General features: G+C 43.3%; 1 protein-coding gene across 1 annotated transcript in view; it reads left to right on the top strand.

Moving 5' to 3' along the window:
* Positions 1–23043, top strand: part of csmd2 (CUB and Sushi multiple domains 2) — a 232636-nt gene that overhangs the window by 144824 nt on the left and 64769 nt on the right. The window contains exons 27-35 of the mRNA XM_086171636.1: positions 6908–7110; positions 7761–7952; positions 9387–9525; positions 9761–9948; positions 13853–14047; positions 15176–15292; positions 16772–16885; positions 21123–21218; positions 21828–22031. Coding sequence (XP_086027762.1) covers positions 6908–7110; positions 7761–7952; positions 9387–9525; positions 9761–9948; positions 13853–14047; positions 15176–15292; positions 16772–16885; positions 21123–21218; positions 21828–22031 — 1448 coding nt within the window. The remainder of the gene's footprint in view (positions 1–6907; positions 7111–7760; positions 7953–9386; positions 9526–9760; positions 9949–13852; positions 14048–15175; positions 15293–16771; positions 16886–21122; positions 21219–21827; positions 22032–23043) is intronic.

Genomic DNA, 23043 nt, shown 5'->3' with positions numbered 1-23043 from the left:
GAGCAGGTATAGTTATATTTAACTGCGGGGCAGTTCAGCTGTAAAGCATCGCCCCTCATTGTTACTTCAGAATTTTGTTGTTTTTTACACGACGCAGAAAACAATGTCCTTTTTTTGCCCATTTGGTTGTCATCCAAAGTCAATGTGTTTAATCGACTATCTTTACCAGGTGTGACATGTGACTCAACACTGAATTTAGGAATAAATACATGGATGCATAGAAAAGCTAGGGGACAAAGAAACATTCACTTGCCCCGATTCCAAAGTTTCCTGTCTTTTAATCTCTATGATTTTTTCTTCTTTTTTAAAGAACAGAGCTTGCAGGCTATTACATCATGATCCCTTCAGTGCACGGAATGGTCAAAGACGACTGTGACCACTGAGTTTTAACTGCTTCGACGGACGGCGGTGTTGGTTTTACTTTCCTTCCTTTTGGTTTTGCCTGTTTGTTGTGTCCAGAGAAGTCACTCCCTCACACGTCAAGGCGTCCGGCTCTTAATACGACTCCCCTTTGGATTCCAAGTGTGTCACCGACGCGATCGGTTCATGCACGGACTTTGCTGGTGAATCCGTGCATCTCCTTCATGGATGTTCAGCAGCGCAAAAGGCTAATGGCCCGAATGGAGGCGGGCAAAGATTAGGGGTCCACATTAAGCCCAGCACTAAACCGTCACATCATGACTTGAGGTTCCGGAGCAGCTGTTCCGGACGCCGTCTGTGTGACGGGACGCAGCGAAACGGTCCATTATTATGTAGGAGGTAAAAAGTCAACCACAGTTATGCTTATCTGATATCTGGAAACACACTAAGTACTTTTAAAGCACCAATTAAGGTCTGATAAACATGTGACCATTTCTTTATGGGGGACACTGGCATGAGTGTAAGCTTATTATAGCATCTTTGGGGGGACAAATCACTGGCTCGGTCAAACTGCTTCCATTAATTCATTCAAAACAGAACCGGGTTGAGCCGTGGTTGGTGCTTCAGCCCCACAGCAAGAAGGATTGGTCGGATTCCCACAGTCACACCTTTCCGTGCGGAGCTTCCGTGTTCTCCGCTTCTGTGGTTTCCTCACACATGTCTAAAAACATGCAGAAGATCCATTGAGAAAACTCTCCAGATGTGAGAATGAGAAGGTGAACGGTTGTTCTTCGGTCCTCCTCTCGGCCAATGACGCGTCGGAAAGGCTGCGACATCCCCGTCATCTGAGCGCATTTTAAGCGAAAGATAATGGATGGATGCACGGATGGATGGTAATGTTTGCAGAGCAAGAAAGCTTTTCACGCAATCCACATTCTTCATTTTAAAATCGTGCTGTGCAAAAGCAGGGATGAGAGTAATTCACCTCAATTTTAACATGTTAAGCATTTACTGCAACTTTCAATAATGCTTTTCTCATTCTTTTCCTAGCAAGAGGCAATAACCTTGGGCTTTTTAAAAAAAAAGTATTGCAGCCTGCTAGTTTTATGAAGGACTGTAAAAACATGTCATTTTTTAAGTTTTTTTTTTTTTTTTCCTTCGATCTTCACATAATGTACACTTTTGTTATTTTAACCATCTGATAGATATATACTCCCATCGAGATGTCGCCAGTGATTTGAAAAGCTGGAAGTGTCCTGTGCAAACGGGTAGCACAACAGCCAATGCATACCTGGATATTAGCGGTCTGCTTTGTTATGTCTTGCCTGAATAAACGCCCTGTTATCCCTTATCTCTCTTCAGTTTTACCACTCGAGCACATTTTACACAACATGCACCAAACTAAACAACGGCCACGGTCGACAAAATTCCAACTGCTCATTTCGCTCGGGCCGAAATAATTTGCTCCATTTAGACGACAATTCTTAATTGGTGCTAAGCGCGTAGCTACTGACCTATGCTTGCTAAACTTCTCTAAATTCTTTAATCCCCATGCTCTGCACACCTCTATTCTAAGGAGTCCCTGCAGAACATGTGTTTATAGCCACTGTTTCTTGCCATTCCCAGAATATTACCACACGCTAATTACGGACGAACCGAAAGCTGACATGGAAAATGTACCCTTTCCTTTCTTCTGCCACACGCACGTTCACTATAGTTCCTTTTAATAGTAGATTAAAGTATAACATCGTACACAGAAAGGGACAAAAGTAAAGTAGAGCTCCGAGCCGGAGACTTGAAAACCTAGTTTTCCACGGTTCCACGAAAGGTTAACTGCATGTCGGGACTCTGATTCCCTGCCATTCTTGTCGAAGCATACTGTAATTCCTCCGGTCATTTCATTTGCCGGCCCTGCGGCCCGTCCTCGCCAGCTGCGCCTCAGTCAGGAAGCATTTACTTAAAGTAGAAAACGTGTTTACTTGTGATCGCAACGGCCGGTGTCCCACCGAGGATGACGGGAACGGACGTATGTTTAACACGTGAGCTCATAATCAATAACGAATGTACATTTTACTCATCTTTTAAGCAGTAATGACCAATATCGATGTGTACCTGTTGTGATTTTTACTTCATTAAATATCCAATAGGTAAATTGAATCACCGATTGCTATAAAACACAGTCGACGGTAATAATAAGTTCGCAAATGATGTCACGATTCCATAAACATAATTTCTACGGCGACCCAGTGTTGCAGTCAAACTATTTCAATAGATGTTTAATAGATGTTTTCAAACATGTTTAGTATCCATTGTAGTAATGCTGTTATGCTTATTATCACTGTTAATGTATTTAAATGAAACAGTGAAGTGTAAGTGTCTCATGACACATTTGGTTGTTTGTTTCCCATTTGCTGTTTGATCGGATAATATAAGATAAAGCAATTCTCCTCACACGCGTCCTCTTCTTCCGTCCGCCTGGGTTAGCCTCAGACCCGGCTGTCATTAGCATTGGTCTTGGTTCTGCTTACCATTTGTCTTACTTCACACCTTGCCGACCGTTTTTTGGATTGTTTTTTTCTGTTGCTGCCAGTACTTGAAATCACCATGCCTGTTAGAACATGATCTGGACCGTTTTTTTTTAGCATATGCTAGACGCTTATGCATTTATACGCACGCACTTGGAAACGCCTCTTGTTTTATTCATGCTGCAAAATTGTGTAAGAAGCCGCATCTCCCTGCTTTAGTACACGGGAAGGTGGAATGCGCATTAGCATAACAAGCATGTGCCTGCCAGAGGCCCCTACAAGGCAGGGATGGAGGCCTCAGAGCATAACCTTTACTCAGAGCACGGATGGTCTGGGGAGAATTCTGACATTTTGACTCTTAAATAATTTGTTCCAGGACTTATAAAGCAATATTCAGGTCCCTGAGCTGCTATTGGCGGTTTAGTTAGTCACCATCATGCTCTCATCATTTCCCAGGTCTAACTTGGTGCAAGAGCATCGGGCAAGAAGACATTAACGTAAATAATCTGGAATGCATTCATTGAATTCATAGGATTTGTCTTACAATATGTTGAACCCTCTTACTTATGACAATAGCGGTTGTTTAATGAATACTGTTTTTGCCAGCAGAAGAACTTGCAGAAAGGTACATGGAAGAAAAGTGACTGAAAAAGTTGCCAAACTATGCGAGGAAGTAGAGTCGTGGCTTTTGTTGGTGCGTTATGGATGCGCGCAGACTTTCACCGCAGGGCCGGAGGCAGCCTGAACGGAGAAAAGAAACCCACGCCACCGTGTCTTCTATCTGCAGGATCGGCAAAATCAGGAATTTGCAGAAAATAAAGAAATGTTCCCGTGGCGGTTTTCAATGAAAGGAAACTTTTGGGATGTCACAGCTTACGCGTGAAAGAATAGACTTTGGACTCCAAAAATTGGGAGTTTGCGTCCCAGGACGGGGACCGGATAGAAGAGCGACCCCATCGTGGAAAGACAAGTATGCCTCGACTCTTGGGCAAATTTTCTCAAGGTGATGCGGTTCTCAGAGCTCTTTGAGATGATGATACCTCACCATAGCGGGCTCCTCCGGCGAGAAGGATTTCAATTCTATTTCCAGGTTTCCATACAGCCCATGTGGGTGAAATATGGAATATTTTTCAAATTCCTGTCAGGCCTTGTGCGGCTGCACTTTGGATTAACCAGAGAAGCTTCTGAGACGTGCAGGAGTAGCCTGATGATGAAGCATTAAAGCAATATAACTTGAAATTCACAAACTTATTGACTTGTTATGAGAAGTATTTGATATATCCTCTTCAAAGTTAGTTGTGTTTTTATTTCGGTGGTGCTGGTGTCCGTGCGGCAGCTGCACTGCTCGCATCTTTGAGAAAGTTTCTACGGCGCTCAATGACTCGATGTGCCAGATTATCTTGTAACGTCGTAAAGAGACCAAACGCAAACGTCCCATCGTCGCATCTGTAGACGCGCACGACTTGCTGTCACAACCATTTTGAACCAGCTGCTGCATTTGCATTTTTCCCGTTAATCTCTTTTCAAATAAACGGTGTCAAAATGTTGGCGCACTCCGACCTTTTTCCGTCTGACAGCTCATTCCAGCCGGTCGCCGTAGCAGAATTATTTTCCATGCGGCCGAGGATATTAGAGAATCTCACGGTGGCATGAATTTGCTGGTTTATCCCCTCCAGCAGCTCATATCTATATGTCAGGGATGTTCTTGTGTTTACTTAAATGGATAGGACTGAGCTTTGCTTGTTTCCTGTGTATGCCGATGTGTTATCTATGAGTTCTCTGGAGAAGGACCGGGACAGAACCGACACCGTGACGACGACTCGCATCCGTGCTACTTTTTAGCCGATAGAAACAAGGAGGCAGGCACGCTTCGGATCCCGCACCTGTTTTCGAGGCGCGAACGAGAGGGCGATGCTTCATGCCCCTTCAAAATATAGCTATCACTGTACATCTGTGCGAATGTGCGCTGGTGCGCCTGTTTGCATCTGTTTGTTTTGTGTAAACTTCTTTCGGAAGCGTCGCGACAGAACTTGACAAGTAGGTTATGTACAGTATCCACATTCCCAGCACTTTGTTGAAAGGCCTCCGGCTCCTGCTCGCACATCAGACAGTATAGGAATCAGAGTCTGACACCAATTATGCAGAAACGGTGGGAACTTGTTACTAAAACCTGACATATCAGTGGGTTGTTGTTTCTCCTATGCATCATCTGGAGCCCAGGGCTCTGTGTATGGATGTGCGTAAAGGGATGAAGATATTAAAAAAAAAAAAAAAAAAAGAGACATTTCTTTGGAAAAGTGGGACAGATAATAACGGTTTACTTGTTGGATTCAACAACGCGCGCTATTTTTCGGGATGATTGATGAAATTAAAGAATGTTGGGGCTCAACCTCTTAAAAATGATTGAGTACTGCAATAGAACAATTTGCCGTGGCTCCAAATATGATGTTCCACGTATGAGTGAGTCATGGCATTATACAATCAACCAGAACTTGGTTAACTGCTCAGTGAAAACTAAGCATTCTGAAATTGATTTTCAAATCACGCATGAGAGGGAATTAATAAAAATAGAAATGAAAACCTAATTGTGATATTACACTGTCATCACATCCCCTCTCTGTTTTCTGTGCCGGATGAATGTGCAATGATAGCGCACGTGCCCGATGCGTCATGCACAACATTTCATTTGAGGTAAATGGACGTTGAACTTTGTGCCATTTTAATTTCTCATATCAACTAATTGGATCATCGGTGCTGAACAATCGCTGCAAACCGGAATCAGTCAGAACTTTTTTGAATTAACATTTCAATTAATCAATTAACGGCTGTCGAAGCATGATAAGCGAACCAAATTACAAGTTCTGCGACCCCGCTTCGTTTACCGAGGAGCTGTATCTCTTTATCTCTCGGGGTGTATAAATAGAATCTTTCGGTCTTGCACTTTCAGAAACACTAATCAACCTGATCAAATATTCGGCGAGAAAACGGCGACGGATAATTATAGCGGCGATACCGTATATCCGCAATGCCGACACCCGAAAGCCGACGTGCCGTTCGAATCATTTGAAATTACCAGCGGGTAAATCAGATGCAAACTTCATATAAATTGTCATTATTACAAAATCCTGCGGGGACGCATGCGCTTCGCTCTGGCGGCTAACGATGGGCACAGGTGGAGCGTCGCTATCACCAACCAGTAAAGCTCAAGCTGTCGTGGCGAGACGTCAGGGGCGTCTTCACCGAGCAGATATATTCACCCGCTGCACTCGACGGCATCTTTGTGACATTTATGGGAGATGTCACATCCTCCCAGTTGGGAATTTTGTAAGAACATCGTGTCATGTTGTGATCGCTGCGTGTTTGAATAGAAGCGGCGGATCCGAGTTCAGCGAGATGTCGAGGATACGTTTCTCTTTATTTTGCACGCGGCTTAATCTGGCTTTATTTCACTTTTTGGATTTTACTCTCAAAGCGTGAGGCAATAACACAACCTAAAGGTGAAACACAAATCGTTTTACACGTGTTTCAATAGTGGTCGGGAACCCCTACCGGAACATCCTCGTTGATAATTCTCCAAGCAAAGCGCACGATTACGCATCCGCACACGTGTAGACCGAGCCTTTCCCGTCCAGCCGACCACCGGCTGGCTGACAGCTGCCCCGGCCACAAGCGAAGGGGATACATTTTGACAGCATCATCTTTCTGATGTCTAGACTGAAACTATTAAATCCCGTGGCAGATACGGCTGCTTGACTGACACCGACGCTTCAGCTGAACACCCGGCCTCCGGTGTCTATATTTAACAAATCATTTGTCCTCATACCGATTCTCCTCCGAAAATGTTGCCGTCGTTGTTTAATCGCTGAAGTGCTCTTTGGGCATCTGTTATTCAGGACACGAACGGGCGGTTACGATATGAAGTAGCAAAGAAAGCGCAGTCCGGAATAAAATCGTAAAATATGGACTGATAATCCGACCCGGACTTTGTCGTCGTATTCTAATCGTTCCTTCATTTCCTCCAGTTTGCATTTCCTGGTTTTCCACACGGAGGAGGTCCACGATGTGCTGCGGATCTGGGACGGACCCCAGGATGGCGGAGTGTTGCTTCGGGAGCTGAGCGGCTCGGTGTTGCCTCAGGACGCCCACAGCACCTTCAACACAGTCAGCCTGCAGTTCACCACCGACTTTTTCACCAGCAAGCAGGGCTTCGCTCTGCAATTCTCCGGTAAGAGGAGGAACAATTTGATTTCCGAATATTAATGGTCAGTGAGTTTGTGCAACCAAGTTGCAAATCTAGCCCCTCATGCCGTTTTAGAGCTCGCATCATCATAATCACTTCAATTTGCAATAAAAACACCATCGTTAAATAATTCCATAAAAGACGTCGGTGGCGCAAAATAAATAAAGTAAATAAAGTCGATGTCGTTAAAACGCGATGGACGGTAAAACAACTTTACAAAAATCAGCGGCCTGATTGTGTGTGAAGATGCGTGAAAAGTGCCGAGTGACAGAAAGCGACATAAAGACTCAGCGCCCGTCCGGCGCGGCAAACCTTCCCTCGCGGCCGGAGGGAATCTCGCCGGTCGAAAAAAAAAAACGCAGGAATCTTTATTTCCACCCCGTTCGTGCGTGCGGATGGATCTGCAGCACCCGCTGACGGCAGGCGCTCAAACAGATGGCGTCCCGGGTGCGTAATGTCCTTTATGATGTTCCTCGCCCTCCTCTCGCAGCGTGCGCCGGGAGGATTAGGTTAGGTTAAATGACTGGGTGGTAACTGAGTGTACATCCGGAAAAAAAAAGGAGAAATCCTGGAAGCGGTTTTACGAAGACCGCTTTTTATGTGTTTTTTTTTTTTACCTGCACTTGCTCTTTCAGTCTCCACCGCAACCTCCTGCAACGACCCAGGCATGCCCACTAATGGGACCCGCAGCGGCGACAGCAGGGCGCCGGGGGACCATGTGGCGTTCCAATGTGATCCCGGTTACGTTCTGCAGGGAGCCAACAGGATCACCTGCACCGAGATCAACGGACGCTTCTTCTGGCAGCCGGACCCTCCTACGTGCACAGGTACTCCTCGCAGCGGGCGAGCTCGTTAATCCTCGCTTTCCGGAGGTGATTTTTCTGATAAGTGGAGCGAATGTTCACCCGGCATTCAGTCGTTTGTGTTGGTAGCATTCGAACTCGAGAAACGTCGGCGTCTTCGGCGGAGTTTGGAATCTCGGGTTCGGGCGAGTCACTCTGAAAGAAGCAAAACACCGATAATCGCTCCGTAATTGAATCCTAAGTGGCAAACTCAATTTCTGCGGCAGTCACTACAGCTGGCCGACAGAGCTGATTAGCCTGTCCTTCAATAACAAAGCGGACCTCTTCCTCAAAGCTTCCCTCTTTTAGAGCGGTTTATTTATTTATTTATCTTTAAATAAATGATTACACCCGATGCATTGCAAAACAACACAAACTAATTAAGAGTGGCAATGAAGACCCAATTAGCTGCAGTGTTTAATTGACCTAATTGGTTTTGATATTTTCTTTGGTGAGGGGTTTAAGTGTGGGAGTGCTCTGGTAATTAAAGGTGAGAACGCGCTAAGTTATTGTCAGCGGTCATTAGCGCCGGCTAAAATGAGCATCCGCTACTGAGGAAGCTGCATGTCGTATACGGCAGGACAATTACGATAACAGTGAGAACGATGTTTCCGTATTTGTCGACAATAACGATCGCCATCGAAATGCAACACAAACTATAACGTAGCGGCAAAAGGTCGGATTTTGCACAAATAGGGGAGGAAAGTCAAATTCTCCTCGTTCATAGCGTCCGTTTCCATCTTCCATATGTTTCACACACACAGAGGACGGAAACGGTGTTTCTCTCAGACCGAGAACGCAAAAGTACAGAGGTAGTTTCGAGAGCCAAGAGAAGACGAGGTAGCAAGGTTATTGTGAAGTCCAAAGAAAAGGAGCCGGAGGTGACGTTCCCGTCACGGAGTGATGTGACAGAGGTCACAAATCAAGTGAGAGCGCCACACTTTGCGCTGAATTTATATGAGCCCGATGATTTACACCAGCTACTTAAAACAATTGTTTATCGGGAACGTCCGCGGCGTGTGACAGGTATCGCCTTCGGGACAGAAGGACATTATGCCGTGAAATCTCAAAGAAAAGACCGTCGGCCTTTTGTCACGCACTGAATATCAGGTCGCTAAGTTTTGCTTTTATGAGCCTTTACAACAACTGCAGTTGACAAGGCAGTTCTCTGAATCTATCAAGAGCACGATTCAAAAGCAGGAGCTGTTGTGGAGCTCGAGGTGGATGACGGATCCGTCTGACGTGGACGTGGTATCCGGTTAATAAAAGCGGGCAGAGCCGCCGCACCTTTCACCGACCTCTTGATAACACGAAGTGACTGCAATCGCACCAATCGAGCTGAATAATCCGGGCTCCGGTGAGTTGAGCTCAATCGATCCGGCGGTTTTTCTACTTTAAAATGTTTCTTCTTCTCGCCAGCGCCGTGCGGAGGGAACCTCACCGGCCCCAGCGGGCTGATTCTGTCTCCGGATTACCCCGAACCTTACCCTCATGGAAGGGAGTGTGACTGGACCGTCACCGTCACACCGGACTACGTCATCGCTCTCAGTTTCAACCAGTACGTTCATCTCACGCAGGCCGTTTGCTTTTCATTTCAACTGCTTGTATTTGCAAGTGTTATTGCAAGTCCTCTATTGTAAGTCGCTTTGGATAAAAGCGTCTGCCAAATGTAATGTAATGTCATGTAATGCTTGATTTTAGACATCTGTCTATTTTACAACATGACGTGAAACCCGACTGGACAAATGTGATTTTTTTTTTTTTTTTTTTTTTCTTAATTGTTCTGTTTCAAGGTTCAGCTTGGAGCCCAGTTATGACTTTTTACACATCTATGACGGCCCAGACTCCCTCAGCCCGTTGCTGGGTAGTTTTTACGGGACGGACGTGCCGGATCGCATCGAGAGCAGCTCCAACACGCTCTTTCTGGCTTTCCGAAGTGACGCTTCCCTGAGCAGCAACGGATTTGTGTTGCAATACACAGGTAGGCACGTCATGCTGAAGACCAGGGAAAAACAATATGGTCTAAATAAATTGTATCTATTTGATCATGATGAAGACGTAATAATGTCTGAATATATAAAGCGCTTTTTAATTCCTCTTCCCTCAGCCGCAGGGAATCTTCAAATCTTTGTAGTTAAGACCTTAAAACAGTTAAGACAATTTATATTTCATTGCATTTCTTATTCTTCCTCCTTCCTACTATTATCTATTACTGTTATGTTTTTGCTTGAAACTCTGGCACAACAATTTCCTTCGGGATAAATAAGGTTGTTCTCCTTGTTCAACTGCTTAAGTTGTGTTTTTTTTTTGTTATTATTTTTGTTCTTTTGTTTCTATTTTCTTTTACCAATGACATTCTCTGCTAAATATGAATATGAACATTTTTCCCTGAAGCGGTTCATATTTGAAACGCTATTGGCCAAGTGAGGACAGACTTCCCGTCCGGCATTTATCGATCGTGGATTGTTTCTTAACTTTCAGACTCTCCAGTTGAGTTTAGTCCAAAGCGAGTGAGATTTGTGGTGTGAAAATTGCTGTAGTGAAAGAAAGGAGCGTCTGTGCTGAAGCATCCCGATCCTCACCCTCCCACTCTGGCCAAGGTCTGATTTGGCATAATTATTGATCCGTACCTCCTCTGCTAGCGTTCTAACTCAAAGAATTAGGAAAAATAAAAGCCGACATCGTGTGCGCCGAAGCTCTTCGTGATCTTTGCTTTGCAGACGCACAAAAGCCTCTTTCATAGGCAAGAGAACGCCATATTCGCTCGTGTCCAAACGTAGCCGCCGGACGCCTGTTGTGTGAAGGGCTTGAAATCGATAGTTATGTGCGGCTGTGCAAATTTCACACTTCTCCTCATGTGGGTATATTAAAAAAAAGTTACGTGATTAAAAGGAAATTGATTATTATTAAAGAATACAGAGGATAAAAACAATGTCGGGTCCAAGGAAACCAATGAACGGAGAAACGATTAACACTTTTTATACCAGACGGTGGTGAAGAGTTGTACGCTGCGAGGTCATCACCATGAAGTTGAACTCACGGAGAGGAAATACGCAATAAATATCATAAGTTTCATCATTTCTGAACTATTTAGCACACTTGAATATAAGCCGCACCGGCTAAAAATGACAAAATAAATATACGTGATTATTTTGTAGGCCGCACTTGTCTATAAGCCGCAGGTGTCCATGTTGTAACATGAGAGGTTTACACAGAAACTGTTTTTTTTTTACTTTTAATTGACATGCTTATCGGTAACAAACTCAAATTCGTACCGGAAATGCTTTTTTTCTTTTTCGACCAGTGGCTGTAACACGGCTAATGATTAAGACTAATAATAAAAAACACACAGAAAAGTCCATCTATCCCTTTATTTTCTATCCCCGTTTTGTCCTCATCCAGACGATTGCTGTCTTCGTCTTCCTCCTGCGCACTAAAATAATTTAAAGTCGTCCTCTCTTGTGTCGGAATTTCATGCGTCCGATGTGACGAGGCTAAAAGTTTTGGCGGCATGAAGCTCAGTAGCCCCCAAAAATCCATACATTAGTCGCATTGTTGTTTAAGCGCGTTGTTTAAAGCGTGTGAAAGAAGTAGCGAAATGACGGGAAATAAGCAATTCTCGGGCGTTAAGAGTTGCAGTTGCTACTTCCTATAAACACCGCAGATGTTTGGGCTTTACAGAAGAAACCAAACTTTTCCTCTGCATGTGTGTTTCCGACCGAAAGCCCGTTTGTATTCGGACATAAAATAAAAAAAGATACGAACACTGGACAGGCTCTAAAGCAGACAGGCTGTCTTCCTTAACAGCTTTGCTTGAGAGAACAGTGTTAAATCTTCTTAAATCTCCCTCCAGTCAATTACGCTATTTAAGGTATCAGACGTTTAACCGATTCCGAATTGACCCCGAGTGCTCTGTTTCTTGGCGGGTGTTCAGGTAATCCCGGTGATTTCTGAACGTGACTGAGCTCCGCCATTGATTTTCAATTGAATATAGAGACACGGGGTGCACGGCGTTGTATTTTTTGGGTCAGACGGCGTGTCTCGCCCCTCGCGGTATTTACCGCAGTGTGTTATACAGCGTGTGACCAATCTGCCAGAGCAGACGGACCCTGTATGTGGCGGAGGAAAAAACAAAAACAAAACTCTTCCCTCTCACGCTCCTTAATACTAATGAACCCTAACCAAATAATGTAGACGTTACCTCCTCAGACTCCGACAAACAACACGCCGCCAAAGCATGTTTGGTGAGAAGGGAGGGAGTCGACAAGTTCATCCAGTTAGTATTTGGTCAGCTTCCCTCTGAAAATGTCATTACAAAATCTGCCTGAGGGGCCGAGAGTCTGTTTACTAAGCAATGTTTACGTGTCCGTGCCCCTCGCAGCGTCTGATTGGTTCCTCCGGGGAAATACGCCAGCTGAAACTTTCGAAGCTTGAGCCACATTTGAATAACACACAGCGACGCAGACATAGATTGATGTACAAAGAAACATGCGTACAAGCATTCACACACACACACACACACACACACACACACACACACACACCTAAGCTTGCATTCACTTCATATCACATCAGTTCAAGTCCCCTGAGTATTTCCCAAAACAGATGATGTATCTCATCGATTTAACTTCCACCTAAGAGTGTCCCCGGGTGGCGCTTGTTACATCGGCCACATCTCGCCGCGTCCGGTGCCTGAACACATCGAACGCCCGCCGTGTGTGTGTGTGTGTGTGTGTGTGTGTGCATCTCGCCAGGTGTGCCAGTTTCATGAAGGATGCAATAACCTGGACGGAAACCTTTCTGGAGCAGGTGCCCGTTGTAATGGCTTCCTATTTGATCAGCGAGTCTCAAGCAAAGGAAAGCTTGATGGTTCACAACAAGAGGTTTATATGACAAATGACACTCGTCTCTAAGCGGCAGATGGCCGGCGAGATAAAGACCGTGCGACTGTCGCTGACAATATGTTGCCCCTCCCTTCAATCGCATTCAACCTAAACAATTTTGTTTGATATCCTAAACTCCGAGACGGGTAAGACGGTGTTTTTATTGTATTTCACGACCACCGCTGAGCGCAGGACTTGGATTCTTTCGCCTTAAGACGTGGTGGATTGAACTTTTTTGTTTTAATCTTTCAGTTTCACTCCCTGGTGTTCGGGGTGACCGTTTAATCAGTCACAAGTCGTATTTGTTGATTGTTCATCTATCCGGCCGTCTAAGGTAAAGTTGCCCTCCTTCTGTTGAAGCGTCCAGTCATCGCACATTGAATCGAGCCGTCGAACAAGAGCGGACTTTGTCTAAGATTGAGCCAAATTATTTTTGACAATTTTCCCATGTTTATTCTAGCTCTAGGGGTGTGAACTGTGCCAAATTGACAGGCCTCCTCTCACATGCACATTTTCCACCTAAGAACAATGTGACGGTAGATTGAGCGAGACATCTTTCTTACGACCTCACAAAGGGTGATTGATATGTGGTCGGAGTACAGTGTGTGCGAGCGCTTTTGGGGAGAGCATGTGTGTGAGGAAGAAAGCTTGCGTATGTGCATTGTCTTCTTTAGTTGACTGCACAGCAAAGCGTTGTGTGCAGTCAGCAGACCTTGGGCCAGAGTAATGCCACTCTCAATCAGCTGCCTGTCCGTCTCCACAGCAATACATACTTCCAGCAGCTACAGATGAGAGGGCAGCATCAAGGGCTAGAGAGAAAAGTGGCAGTCCGTGATATATATTTACTGACAGAGCGAAGCGCATAGTAGCAGGACAAAAAGGATGTACGAAGAAAGCAAAGGACTGGTATATGTAGCACGACCGTGGAAACGCGGGTGGCGAACGCTCCTGCGGCTCGTGTAGTTCTAATTAAATATCAAAATACGGATTTATCCTCCGCAGAGAACCCCAGGGAGTCTTGCTTCGAGCCGGGTTCGGTGCAGAACGGGACACGGGTGGGGACGGACCTCAAGCTGGGCTCCAGCGTCAGCTACCGCTGTGACAGCGGCTACACGCTGGAAGGAGAACCCAGCCTCTCCTGCATCATGGGAAGGGATGGCAAGCCAAGCTGGAACAAACCCAAACCCGCCTGCACCGGTAAACACTGGCATCTGGAGACCGTCGTTAGAAACACGGACCGTATCGATCACCTGTAAACACGCATGTATGACGATGGGATTTTTTTCCCCCTACAGGTGTACGTGAAGAGCAGAGTTGGTTTTGCTAATGCTAATAAATGTGATACCGTCGTTTTAATTGGATCTCCAAGCGCCGCTTGTTTCGCATATCTGACCCGCGCGCTCTCGACGCAGCATCGTCTTGTTTGTCCGCCGATGCTCCGCATATATTCCCCGTTGAAGATTCAAGACGCCTCCCGACGTGGCCGTCTCGGTGTGAATCCCGATTTATAGATCGTGTGGAACACGTGATCCCATCATACGCGTTCACATTCACATGTGCGGCATAAGTTAGGAATAGAGAGTGTGACGATCCCCGTAATTTTTGGCGGCACTGATTTTGACCGCCGGTGTAGTTTTAAAGTTTTATTTGCAACCATTGAAAACAAAACGTAAAAACGAAAACCACCGTAAGAGCTTGTGCCTTATTACGGGTTCATATCAAAAGTAGAAAAATAAACTTTCGCGTAGAGGATGACGTAACTTTTTCTAGTAAGCGCTCTCGCAATACAACCGTTTTTCCGGCGGAAGTAAGAAAACAAAATCCTCTTACCAAAATAAAATATCAAATTCGGAAAACACAGTAAAACAATTTACCTAAAATAATAACACATTTCAGGTGGTTACTTACAGAGAGCATGTGTTGTTTGGTTTTGGAGATGTAAAATAGGAACAGAGATTCCACCGTGGAGTGAGACATCGTCCTCGTAAACACCAATCGGACGAGAAAAATCAAATATCAGGGATTGAGCGTAAGATATGGAAGAGAGAAAGCGCGGTGGAAATATTGGCCTTCTTCTCCTTTTCGTACGATATTATTTTCATCCTCTTGTGCACTCTTTGGTACTCAAGACCTTAAGACACTTGATAGTTTATTTGTATTTCTGATTCCCCCCCATTTTTTTTATCTGTTTACACAATTTTCTACTATTATTGATTATTGTTATGTTTTTCTTGTAACTCCGGCACCACAATTTCCTTCGGGATAAATAAAGTTGTTCTTTTTGTTGTCGTTGTTTTGGTCAAATCTCTTTGCCTGTCCTTCCAGCCCCGTGTGGTGGTCAATACTCGGGTTTGGAAGGAGTGGTTCTGTCTCCTGGTTATCCTGGCAATTACAGCAACGCGAGAACATGCCTGTACTCCGTCGTGGTGCCAACGGATTACGGTAAGTAAAGCGTTACTGCGTTTAGCTGCCGTCGTCGTATTATATTGAAACGTTTCAAGCCACTAGTTCTATAAATGTCAAACTGAAATACCAGGTCGTCATCGTGGAATAATAATGCTAGAATTATGACTTTTGAAAACGTGTTCAACTTCTCACACGGTCTGTGTTCCCTCACCCATAAAATGTTTTCGGTTCTCCAAACAGCTCCCATAACAGTCCAAATCACTGCAAAACAAATACTCAGAAAATTACACCGGTGGGACAATTTAATCGCTGTCTTCTGTACGAGGCGCAAAATGTCTGCGTGAGCCACCGAAGCCCCGCCGAAAATAATTGGTGCCCGGGAAATCTGAAGTTCAAGGAGTTATCTACGACTCCATTTCGGACTTAAAGGTCACGGCTTCTTTACAATCGGAGCTGCACATCACTTTTAAGGCAAACCAATCCGGACGTAAGACACGCATATTAGGCCACGGACGTGTTGCGCTTACTTAGTCACAATATCGCTCCGCTTTCGCGCTCCATGGCCTTATTTTGGACTTTTAGTGGCAAGACAAAGCTCAAGTCCAATCATCGTTAAATCACAGCAAACAGCAGAGGCCGTAGCAAACAGCTGCAGGAACCTCAGCTCTGCCTATTCAATGTCGAGGTCACGACGCCCATTCCGGTGTCCTGCCATGTTCCAAAATGAGCGGGGAACCTTCCCCCTCCCGACCTGATGGCGACATATTTCGCTCGATAAAGTCAAAATGAGAGAGAAAATTGAAATAATTAAAGTTCACATTTGCATTCTCCCGGAAAATGACGGCGACGCCCAAGGCAACGCGCTTTGTCATGTGGAGATGCAAATGCTTCCGCCGCAATTCTTGCCGCTTTTGATTAGGCTGATGCACCGGCGCTAATGACAAGATATTTTCTTCATTCCAGAGGACAAACGGGTGCCCCTGCAGTCACCAGCCTTTCTGTTGTAAATAGTGATGAAATAAAGAGAACCGCTGACGATGTGTCGCACACCGGAGACGCTGAATCATGCTTGAACCCGGGGATTAAGGCTACTCATCGCACCTAATTGGAAAATGCCGACCCCCGACCCCGCCGGCCTTGTCCGGTCTTTGCGCGTTGCCCCTTCAAAGTAAACCGGACACAAATTGAATGTTTAAAGGTTCAATATGTTCTGGCAAAATGAATAGCGAGGGTTTCTTGAAAGGATGAAAACACGACAGCGAGATTTTGCTGTCATCGCTAGAGACTTTCATCCAACGTAAAGCCATCAAGCTCAGACGGGATCGCTGATCTCTGTATTATTGCCATTTCATTGTGTTGTCACAACTAGTGCTATTATCCACCGGTTATTTGTGTGTGTATGTGCGCACGTGTGTGTGTGTGTGTGTGTGTGTGTGTGTTTTGCAGATATGCAGCCGCTAATCTCCCCGATTCGAATTCATTCTGATGTCGATTTTGTGTCCAACTCTTTTACAGTGGTCTTTAGTCAGTTTGCATTTTTCCAGACGGCTCTGAATGATGTTGTGGAGGTTTATGACGGGGCGACGCAGCATTCCCGTGTTCTTAGCTCCCTGTCTGGAGCGCACACAGGTACGCCCACACACACACACACACACACACACACACACACACAATCACATCAGAAGCCCTCAAAGTTCTGGTTCTTAGTGGAAAATACCATCCAAGTGTGACAACAGTGAGATGAGTTGCTTGCTTCATATTTAGTGACATTATTCACCAGATGTGATTTGATTTGACCATTTGATCCCAGTATCATCACCTTAGTAATAATGGCGAACCAAAAATAAACTTTTTTTTTTTTTTTAATCTAATTTTTTGTAAGATTGGTGAATCGCATTGCTGAGGAAAATAGAGGTAACACATTTCTGAAGTGTCAGTTCAAAAAATATCTTGTGCTGTGCTGTTTACATATCCTCCAGAAATATAAATAAACTCCTTTTCAATTTGAACAGTTCTGGAAATGATTTGCAATCACTGTAAGTCAATAATTATGTCAGGTTTTATATGAATGACATGAATTGTGATGCAGATCAACTGAAAGGACAAAAAAAAAAAAAAGCACAATCTGATCTAAATTCAGTTTACACTATTTTAGTTAATTCCCAATAAATATTCATGTAGAGTCAAATCTCCAGCAGAATTGATCAGTTTGCATTGATTCTGCGATCCGTACAGTAAGACAATCTGTTCATTTGAAAGATGATGAGCAACACAAAGGCATCATGACGCAGCTTGACTCATCTCTGAGTCTCATCTTTAGAGAATAAAATGCACTTTTAGAGAAAAACAAGACATGTTATGTCATTTCTCTCTGAAAAGTATGTTGTTTAAAACATTTTTTTTTTTTTTTCTGTTTGTATTTTCCCCTTTTGAATATGTTGTGTTTCAACGATGCACGAAAAAAAATCACAACAGAAGAAAAATACCACGAACATGAACGCACTGTTTAAAATAGGTACATTTGCTTCAGTGACAGAAGAATAAATGATTAGCAATAGATATCTAGATTGCTTACATTTTTTAATGCGAAGCTTTTTAAATTGACTAAAAACATCTAGTGTGATAACCATGACAAGTGTGTACAAATACCTGCCTGGAAAACCATCAGATGTGACTTTTGACATTTGGTCGTGTACAGATCTTCAGATGGATTGTTGAGACGCATTTTGTAATAACGGTGCATTTTGTAAAAAACGTCCAAAATGTAATCACTTTTTCATTTCATTTTGTAATAAAGCCGCATTTTGTAATACACTGCCCCAACGCATTTTGTAATAAATGTTGCCGCATTATGTAATAAGTTATTACATTTTGAGAAGATTATTACGAAATGCACTTGCAGCTTTTTTATTCTCTAGGAAATGTAATAACATGGAATTTATAGAATATTCTCTGTTAATACAACCTTTGAATAGTGCACTGATAGTAATTGCTAAGTACTGCTACTAGGCTAATACAGTGATACTAGTAATAGGCCTAGCTTTTACAAATACTTTTAAGGAAAATAAAATACAATTAACAAACTTATGCTTTAGAATTGTTATTACATAATGCACCATGTTATTACATTTCCTAGAAAATAAAAAAAGTTGCAAGTGCATTTTGTAATAATCTTCTCAATATGTAATAACTTATTACATAATGCGGCAAAATTTATTACAAAATGCAAATGCAAAATGAAATGAAAAAGTGATTACATTTTGGACATTTATTACAAAATGCACTGTCATTACAAAATGCATCTCAACATGGATGGAGAATGGAGAAAATGTAATTCATATTATTTCATACCTTTAAAGAGGTTGTCCATGAGATCTGACTCATGTTTGGAAAGCCTATCATCAGTGACTGCGGACATCGGTGAATTGATTCATCCAGGTATAAACGTCCCGTTATGAGCCACGGTACGACGATAACAATGCTATTATTAAAATGAGTGGGAAGGGAGGACTCAGCGGAGAACATAGGACATTGGATGAACGTTGAAGTGGGAGGACGACCGACTGGCGCCGTGTTACTTTGCAAATGTAACAGTGTATTTTGTGGAACTTGTGAAATGCGTGACAGCGCGTCGCAAGGGGATGCTCTCTAAATGAAAAATTTAAATAACATCTGAGACAAAGTGACAACAAGCTCCGTTGAAAATGCTTGACATACCACGTAGCTTAGTTCTGCCACTTTTCAATCAAAATAAAACCGGTACAGCGAGGCCGGCAATCAGCGGCGTGGATTTGCTGCCTTTTCACAACTTAAGGCAATAACCGCGAAGAAACATAAGCAGAGGTGACAGCAACACGTATTTAAAAGAAACCATTTGGAAACGAACAATAAGAGGTGGAATTAGACAAGGAGACATGTTTGCAAAAGTGACAAAGAGAGCCAATTAAGAAATAAAAGGCTTATCTAAAAGCAACATGTTGAATCAGGTTCTAAGTGGAAAATTGTTCCTTTTCGTTTCTTTTTTTTTTTTTTTTTGCAGTAACAAGGCCGTAGTCATCTCTCGTGCTTATTCTCCATATTTGTGTTCTTGCAAGTGTGCTCTTTAATGACCGCAAAGGAGTTGAAATATACCGTGTCTCCTCTAACTCTCTTTTACCTTCTTTCAATGTGGTTCATCAGCCAGAGTGTTAATCAGTGACAGCCTTGCTCATAAGTGTTGCATCTCAACCCAGGCAGTGAATTTCGGCTACTGGCTTTCAGCCAAAGTCATATCTGTCCTTGTAAGTCTTTCAGCACGCAGGATCATCTTAAGGGCGAAGCACTTTATGACTGCCGAGTGACCAGAGGGTTGATAAGTTACACGCTGACACACATATAATCTGTTTGGCTTAATACCTGCCCTGTAAAGAAAATTATTAAACGCTATCTTCACGACAGCGTGCGGCACGGCGTTGCCATGATGATGCCAAGCGTTGTGCAGTCACACTGCAACAATCCCGATGGTGAGAAACCATCGACAAACATGGGACTTAGTCATTTTCTGGATGCTACAGTTTTGGGCATTAAATACATGTACCAGACACGCTTGTGCCAAACTCTCACACACATGCAGCCACTCACATCAAAACACAGAATTTCACACACACACACACACACAGATGTTGCCTCTGGGGTTAAGAGCGTCTGCCATCCCTCTACAGTGTGACAGCAAGCAGACACAGAATAATGAGATACGCTGCAGAGAGCCAGTCAGCAACACACTGAGCGCACGGACAAAGATGCTCAGCTTTGTATCATGTATGCCAGTCAAAAAATGGTGTTCCACGACAGTAGATGTGTCCATCCAGCCTGTCTGGTTTTCATTTTAACCCTGTGTATATTTTTTGAAGAGAACAAAAGGCGCTGCTTTTCCATCGGGAATTAAAATCAAGCTGATGTTTGGACCCACTGTTTTCAGATAAAAACAAAAAGGTTATCTTCAGGTGACGCGATTGAGGACACTGAGACATTCGGACCATTGGTGGGTCAGTTGACAACATCGCTTTAAAAAAAAACAATTTCAGCTTTAGCCGATATCGGATTCGGAGCAACGATACGGATCAAATGTCCTGAACTACTTATAACGTTGGGATGAATTCACAGTTGCCTTATTAGATGTTATTTGGGAGGATGTGGATAAAAGATTGCTTCTGATCAAGCTGACTGAGATATTCATGTTCGGGTCTGAGAGCTCAAAGACGTGTTTCCACAGGAAGGTTTTCGTTAGACAAGTTTAAGCACTTTTGACGTCTTGACTGGATGTGAGAGTCAATCGGCTGCAGCACGATGTGTTTAGAAGTTATGGAAGGAATAATTGTAAATAGAATGTTCATATTTCTGGTCCCACAACATTATGTTGATTTGAAAAAGCAAGAAGGGTCACAAAAAAAATCCACATTTTTTTTTTTTTTTTTTTTTTTAAAGGCATCTATATCAGTAGGTATTGGCTTTTTTTTTTTTAAATTCCACTCATTTATATTTCAGTCGTATCAGAGATCTAGAATCCATTCAAAATTGTATTTATTGTTTTCTACAATCCCATTAAATCCATACTTGCGCAGGTGGCGAAGATCATGTGGACCGAAGAGACTTGCATTTTATTTTCCTTCTTTCACGTTTGTATTTTGGATGTTTATTCTTGATGCCAAATGTGTGCATCCAAGCTATTTACTTGCATCCGAGCTGAAAAATATTTTCCTCGGCGGACGTGAAGCATATTCTGTTTTTCACGCGGATACTGGTCCACATTATATGGAGACAGAAATGTATTTACTGAAAGTAGAAATTTCCATCTTTTGAATTCAGAGCCATGTGTTTCACTCCTCAGGTGAGTCGTTACCGTTAGCAACCTCCAACCAAATCCTGATACGCTTCACCTCCAAAGGCCAATCCAGCTCAAGAGGATTCCACCTGGTCTACCAGGGTGAGCTTGTGTATCACAAAATCACTCACACATGCAAACAAACAAATACGTCTCTCTTGTTGGTTGTATTCCCAGCAGCTCCACTTCCCTTTCATAATAGATGAGCCTCCGAATGACTTTGCAGGGATTCATTTTCATGTGCTGCCTCAGCTATGATGTGTGCATTTATAATGTGTGTGTGTGTGTGTGTGTGTGTGTGTGTGCTCATCCAGGTCTGCGCTCATGAAAATAATAGAAATATATTAAACTTTTAGGAATTTTGACTTCTGTTTACCGAGGGGATGATTGCACTCGTAATGTTATTTGCCTTTAACAATGCGCTGTAGCAGGGGTGATATCCAAGGGGAATTGTTGCTTGGTGAAAAATGGAACAAAATAATCAAATTTTATGAGCCATCATGATGCAAAAATAGATACAAAAAATATTTTTCAAAAATTATATCAGATTAAAAAAAAAAAAAAAAAAGAGAGAGAGAGACTAGAGTTTTTAATATGATATCTTTTGGAGCAAACTGATAATTTAATCACCAAATTTCAAACGACAGAACCAAAGTCTTCATGAGGCACCTATAAGCTCCGCGTGTTTATTTACTTATTTTTATTTAACAGCCGTGCCGAGGACCAGCGCCACCCAGTGCAGCTCCGTCCCCGAGCCGCGCAACGGCCGCCGGATGGGCAACAATTTTGCTGTTGGCGCAGTGATTCGCTTTGAGTGCAGCCCAGGATATGTGCTCGAGGGATCCGGTGCCATCGAATGTTTGACGGTTCCCAATGCGCTGGCTCAGTGGAACAGCTCCATCCCCAGCTGCATAGGTAGGACATGGATATGTAAATATAGAAACATTTAGACATTTGACAACATTTGACTTACATAACGCCGCCCCAACTCCTCTTAAGACCTTCATCGAGCCTCGCTCCCAACTAAGGTCGGTGTCTGGAGGAGACTGCGATGTTCCTCAAAGAAAGTCTGCCTTTTCGCAATCTGCCTTTTCCTGTAAAGCCATAAAAGAATGGAATGGGCTTCCAGACAATCTTAAGAACACGACTGATTTTCACACCTTTACACGGGCCGTTAAAAACATGCTCACGCTAACAATGCCAGGTGGGTATTTTGCCATCAGATGTTTCCCTTCTGGGTAACATCTGATGGCCCCCAGATGACCAAAGTAACAATATCACAACAATAGCACTTTCAACTTGCAAAAGACATATTTTATTGCCTGTTTATATATTGTATAGTTATTTTATTGCCTATCTGTATCTGTATATACATTACATTACATTGCATTTGGCAGACGCTTTTATCCAAAGCGATTTACAATAGAGGACATAGGGACTGCAAATACACTTGCAAATACACGATGCACAGGAAATATACAGAACAGTAAGCTGGGGTTAGTCAGAGTTTTTTTTTTTTTTTTTTAAATGGACAGAGACACACAAACGTACACACACACACTGCATAGTCTAACTTGCTGCCAACCTGATCTGGGGCATCAGCGCAGTAAAAAGTCCTGAAAGAGAATATATATATATATATATATATATATATATATATATATATTGTCTATTTTATACAGTTTTATATTTGTATTGTCCAGGAATACAGATGGAAATTAGCTATGAGCTACAATCTGGTACAAACATCTCTGCCTCGGTGCTTAATGTATTTGTACACTGTCCTAATAAACTTCTAAACAAACATAAACAAACAAATTCAATCGCCTATTTTTCACTGCTTTAATTGTGCTCAACGCTCCTCTCATTTCACCCCCTTGTTTCTGTCTTCCTCTTTCTTTCCCCTCTAACTGGTTGAAGTGTGAAA

This window comes from Fistularia commersonii, chromosome 24 (genome assembly GCF_037954325.1).
Source record: "Fistularia commersonii isolate RoL2024-O1a breed Wild chromosome 24, RoL_Fcom_v1.0, whole genome shotgun sequence".
In the NCBI taxonomy this organism is placed as follows: domain Eukaryota; kingdom Metazoa; phylum Chordata; class Actinopteri; order Syngnathiformes; family Fistulariidae; genus Fistularia; species Fistularia commersonii.
This window is presented reverse-complemented; position numbering and strand designations above follow the sequence as displayed.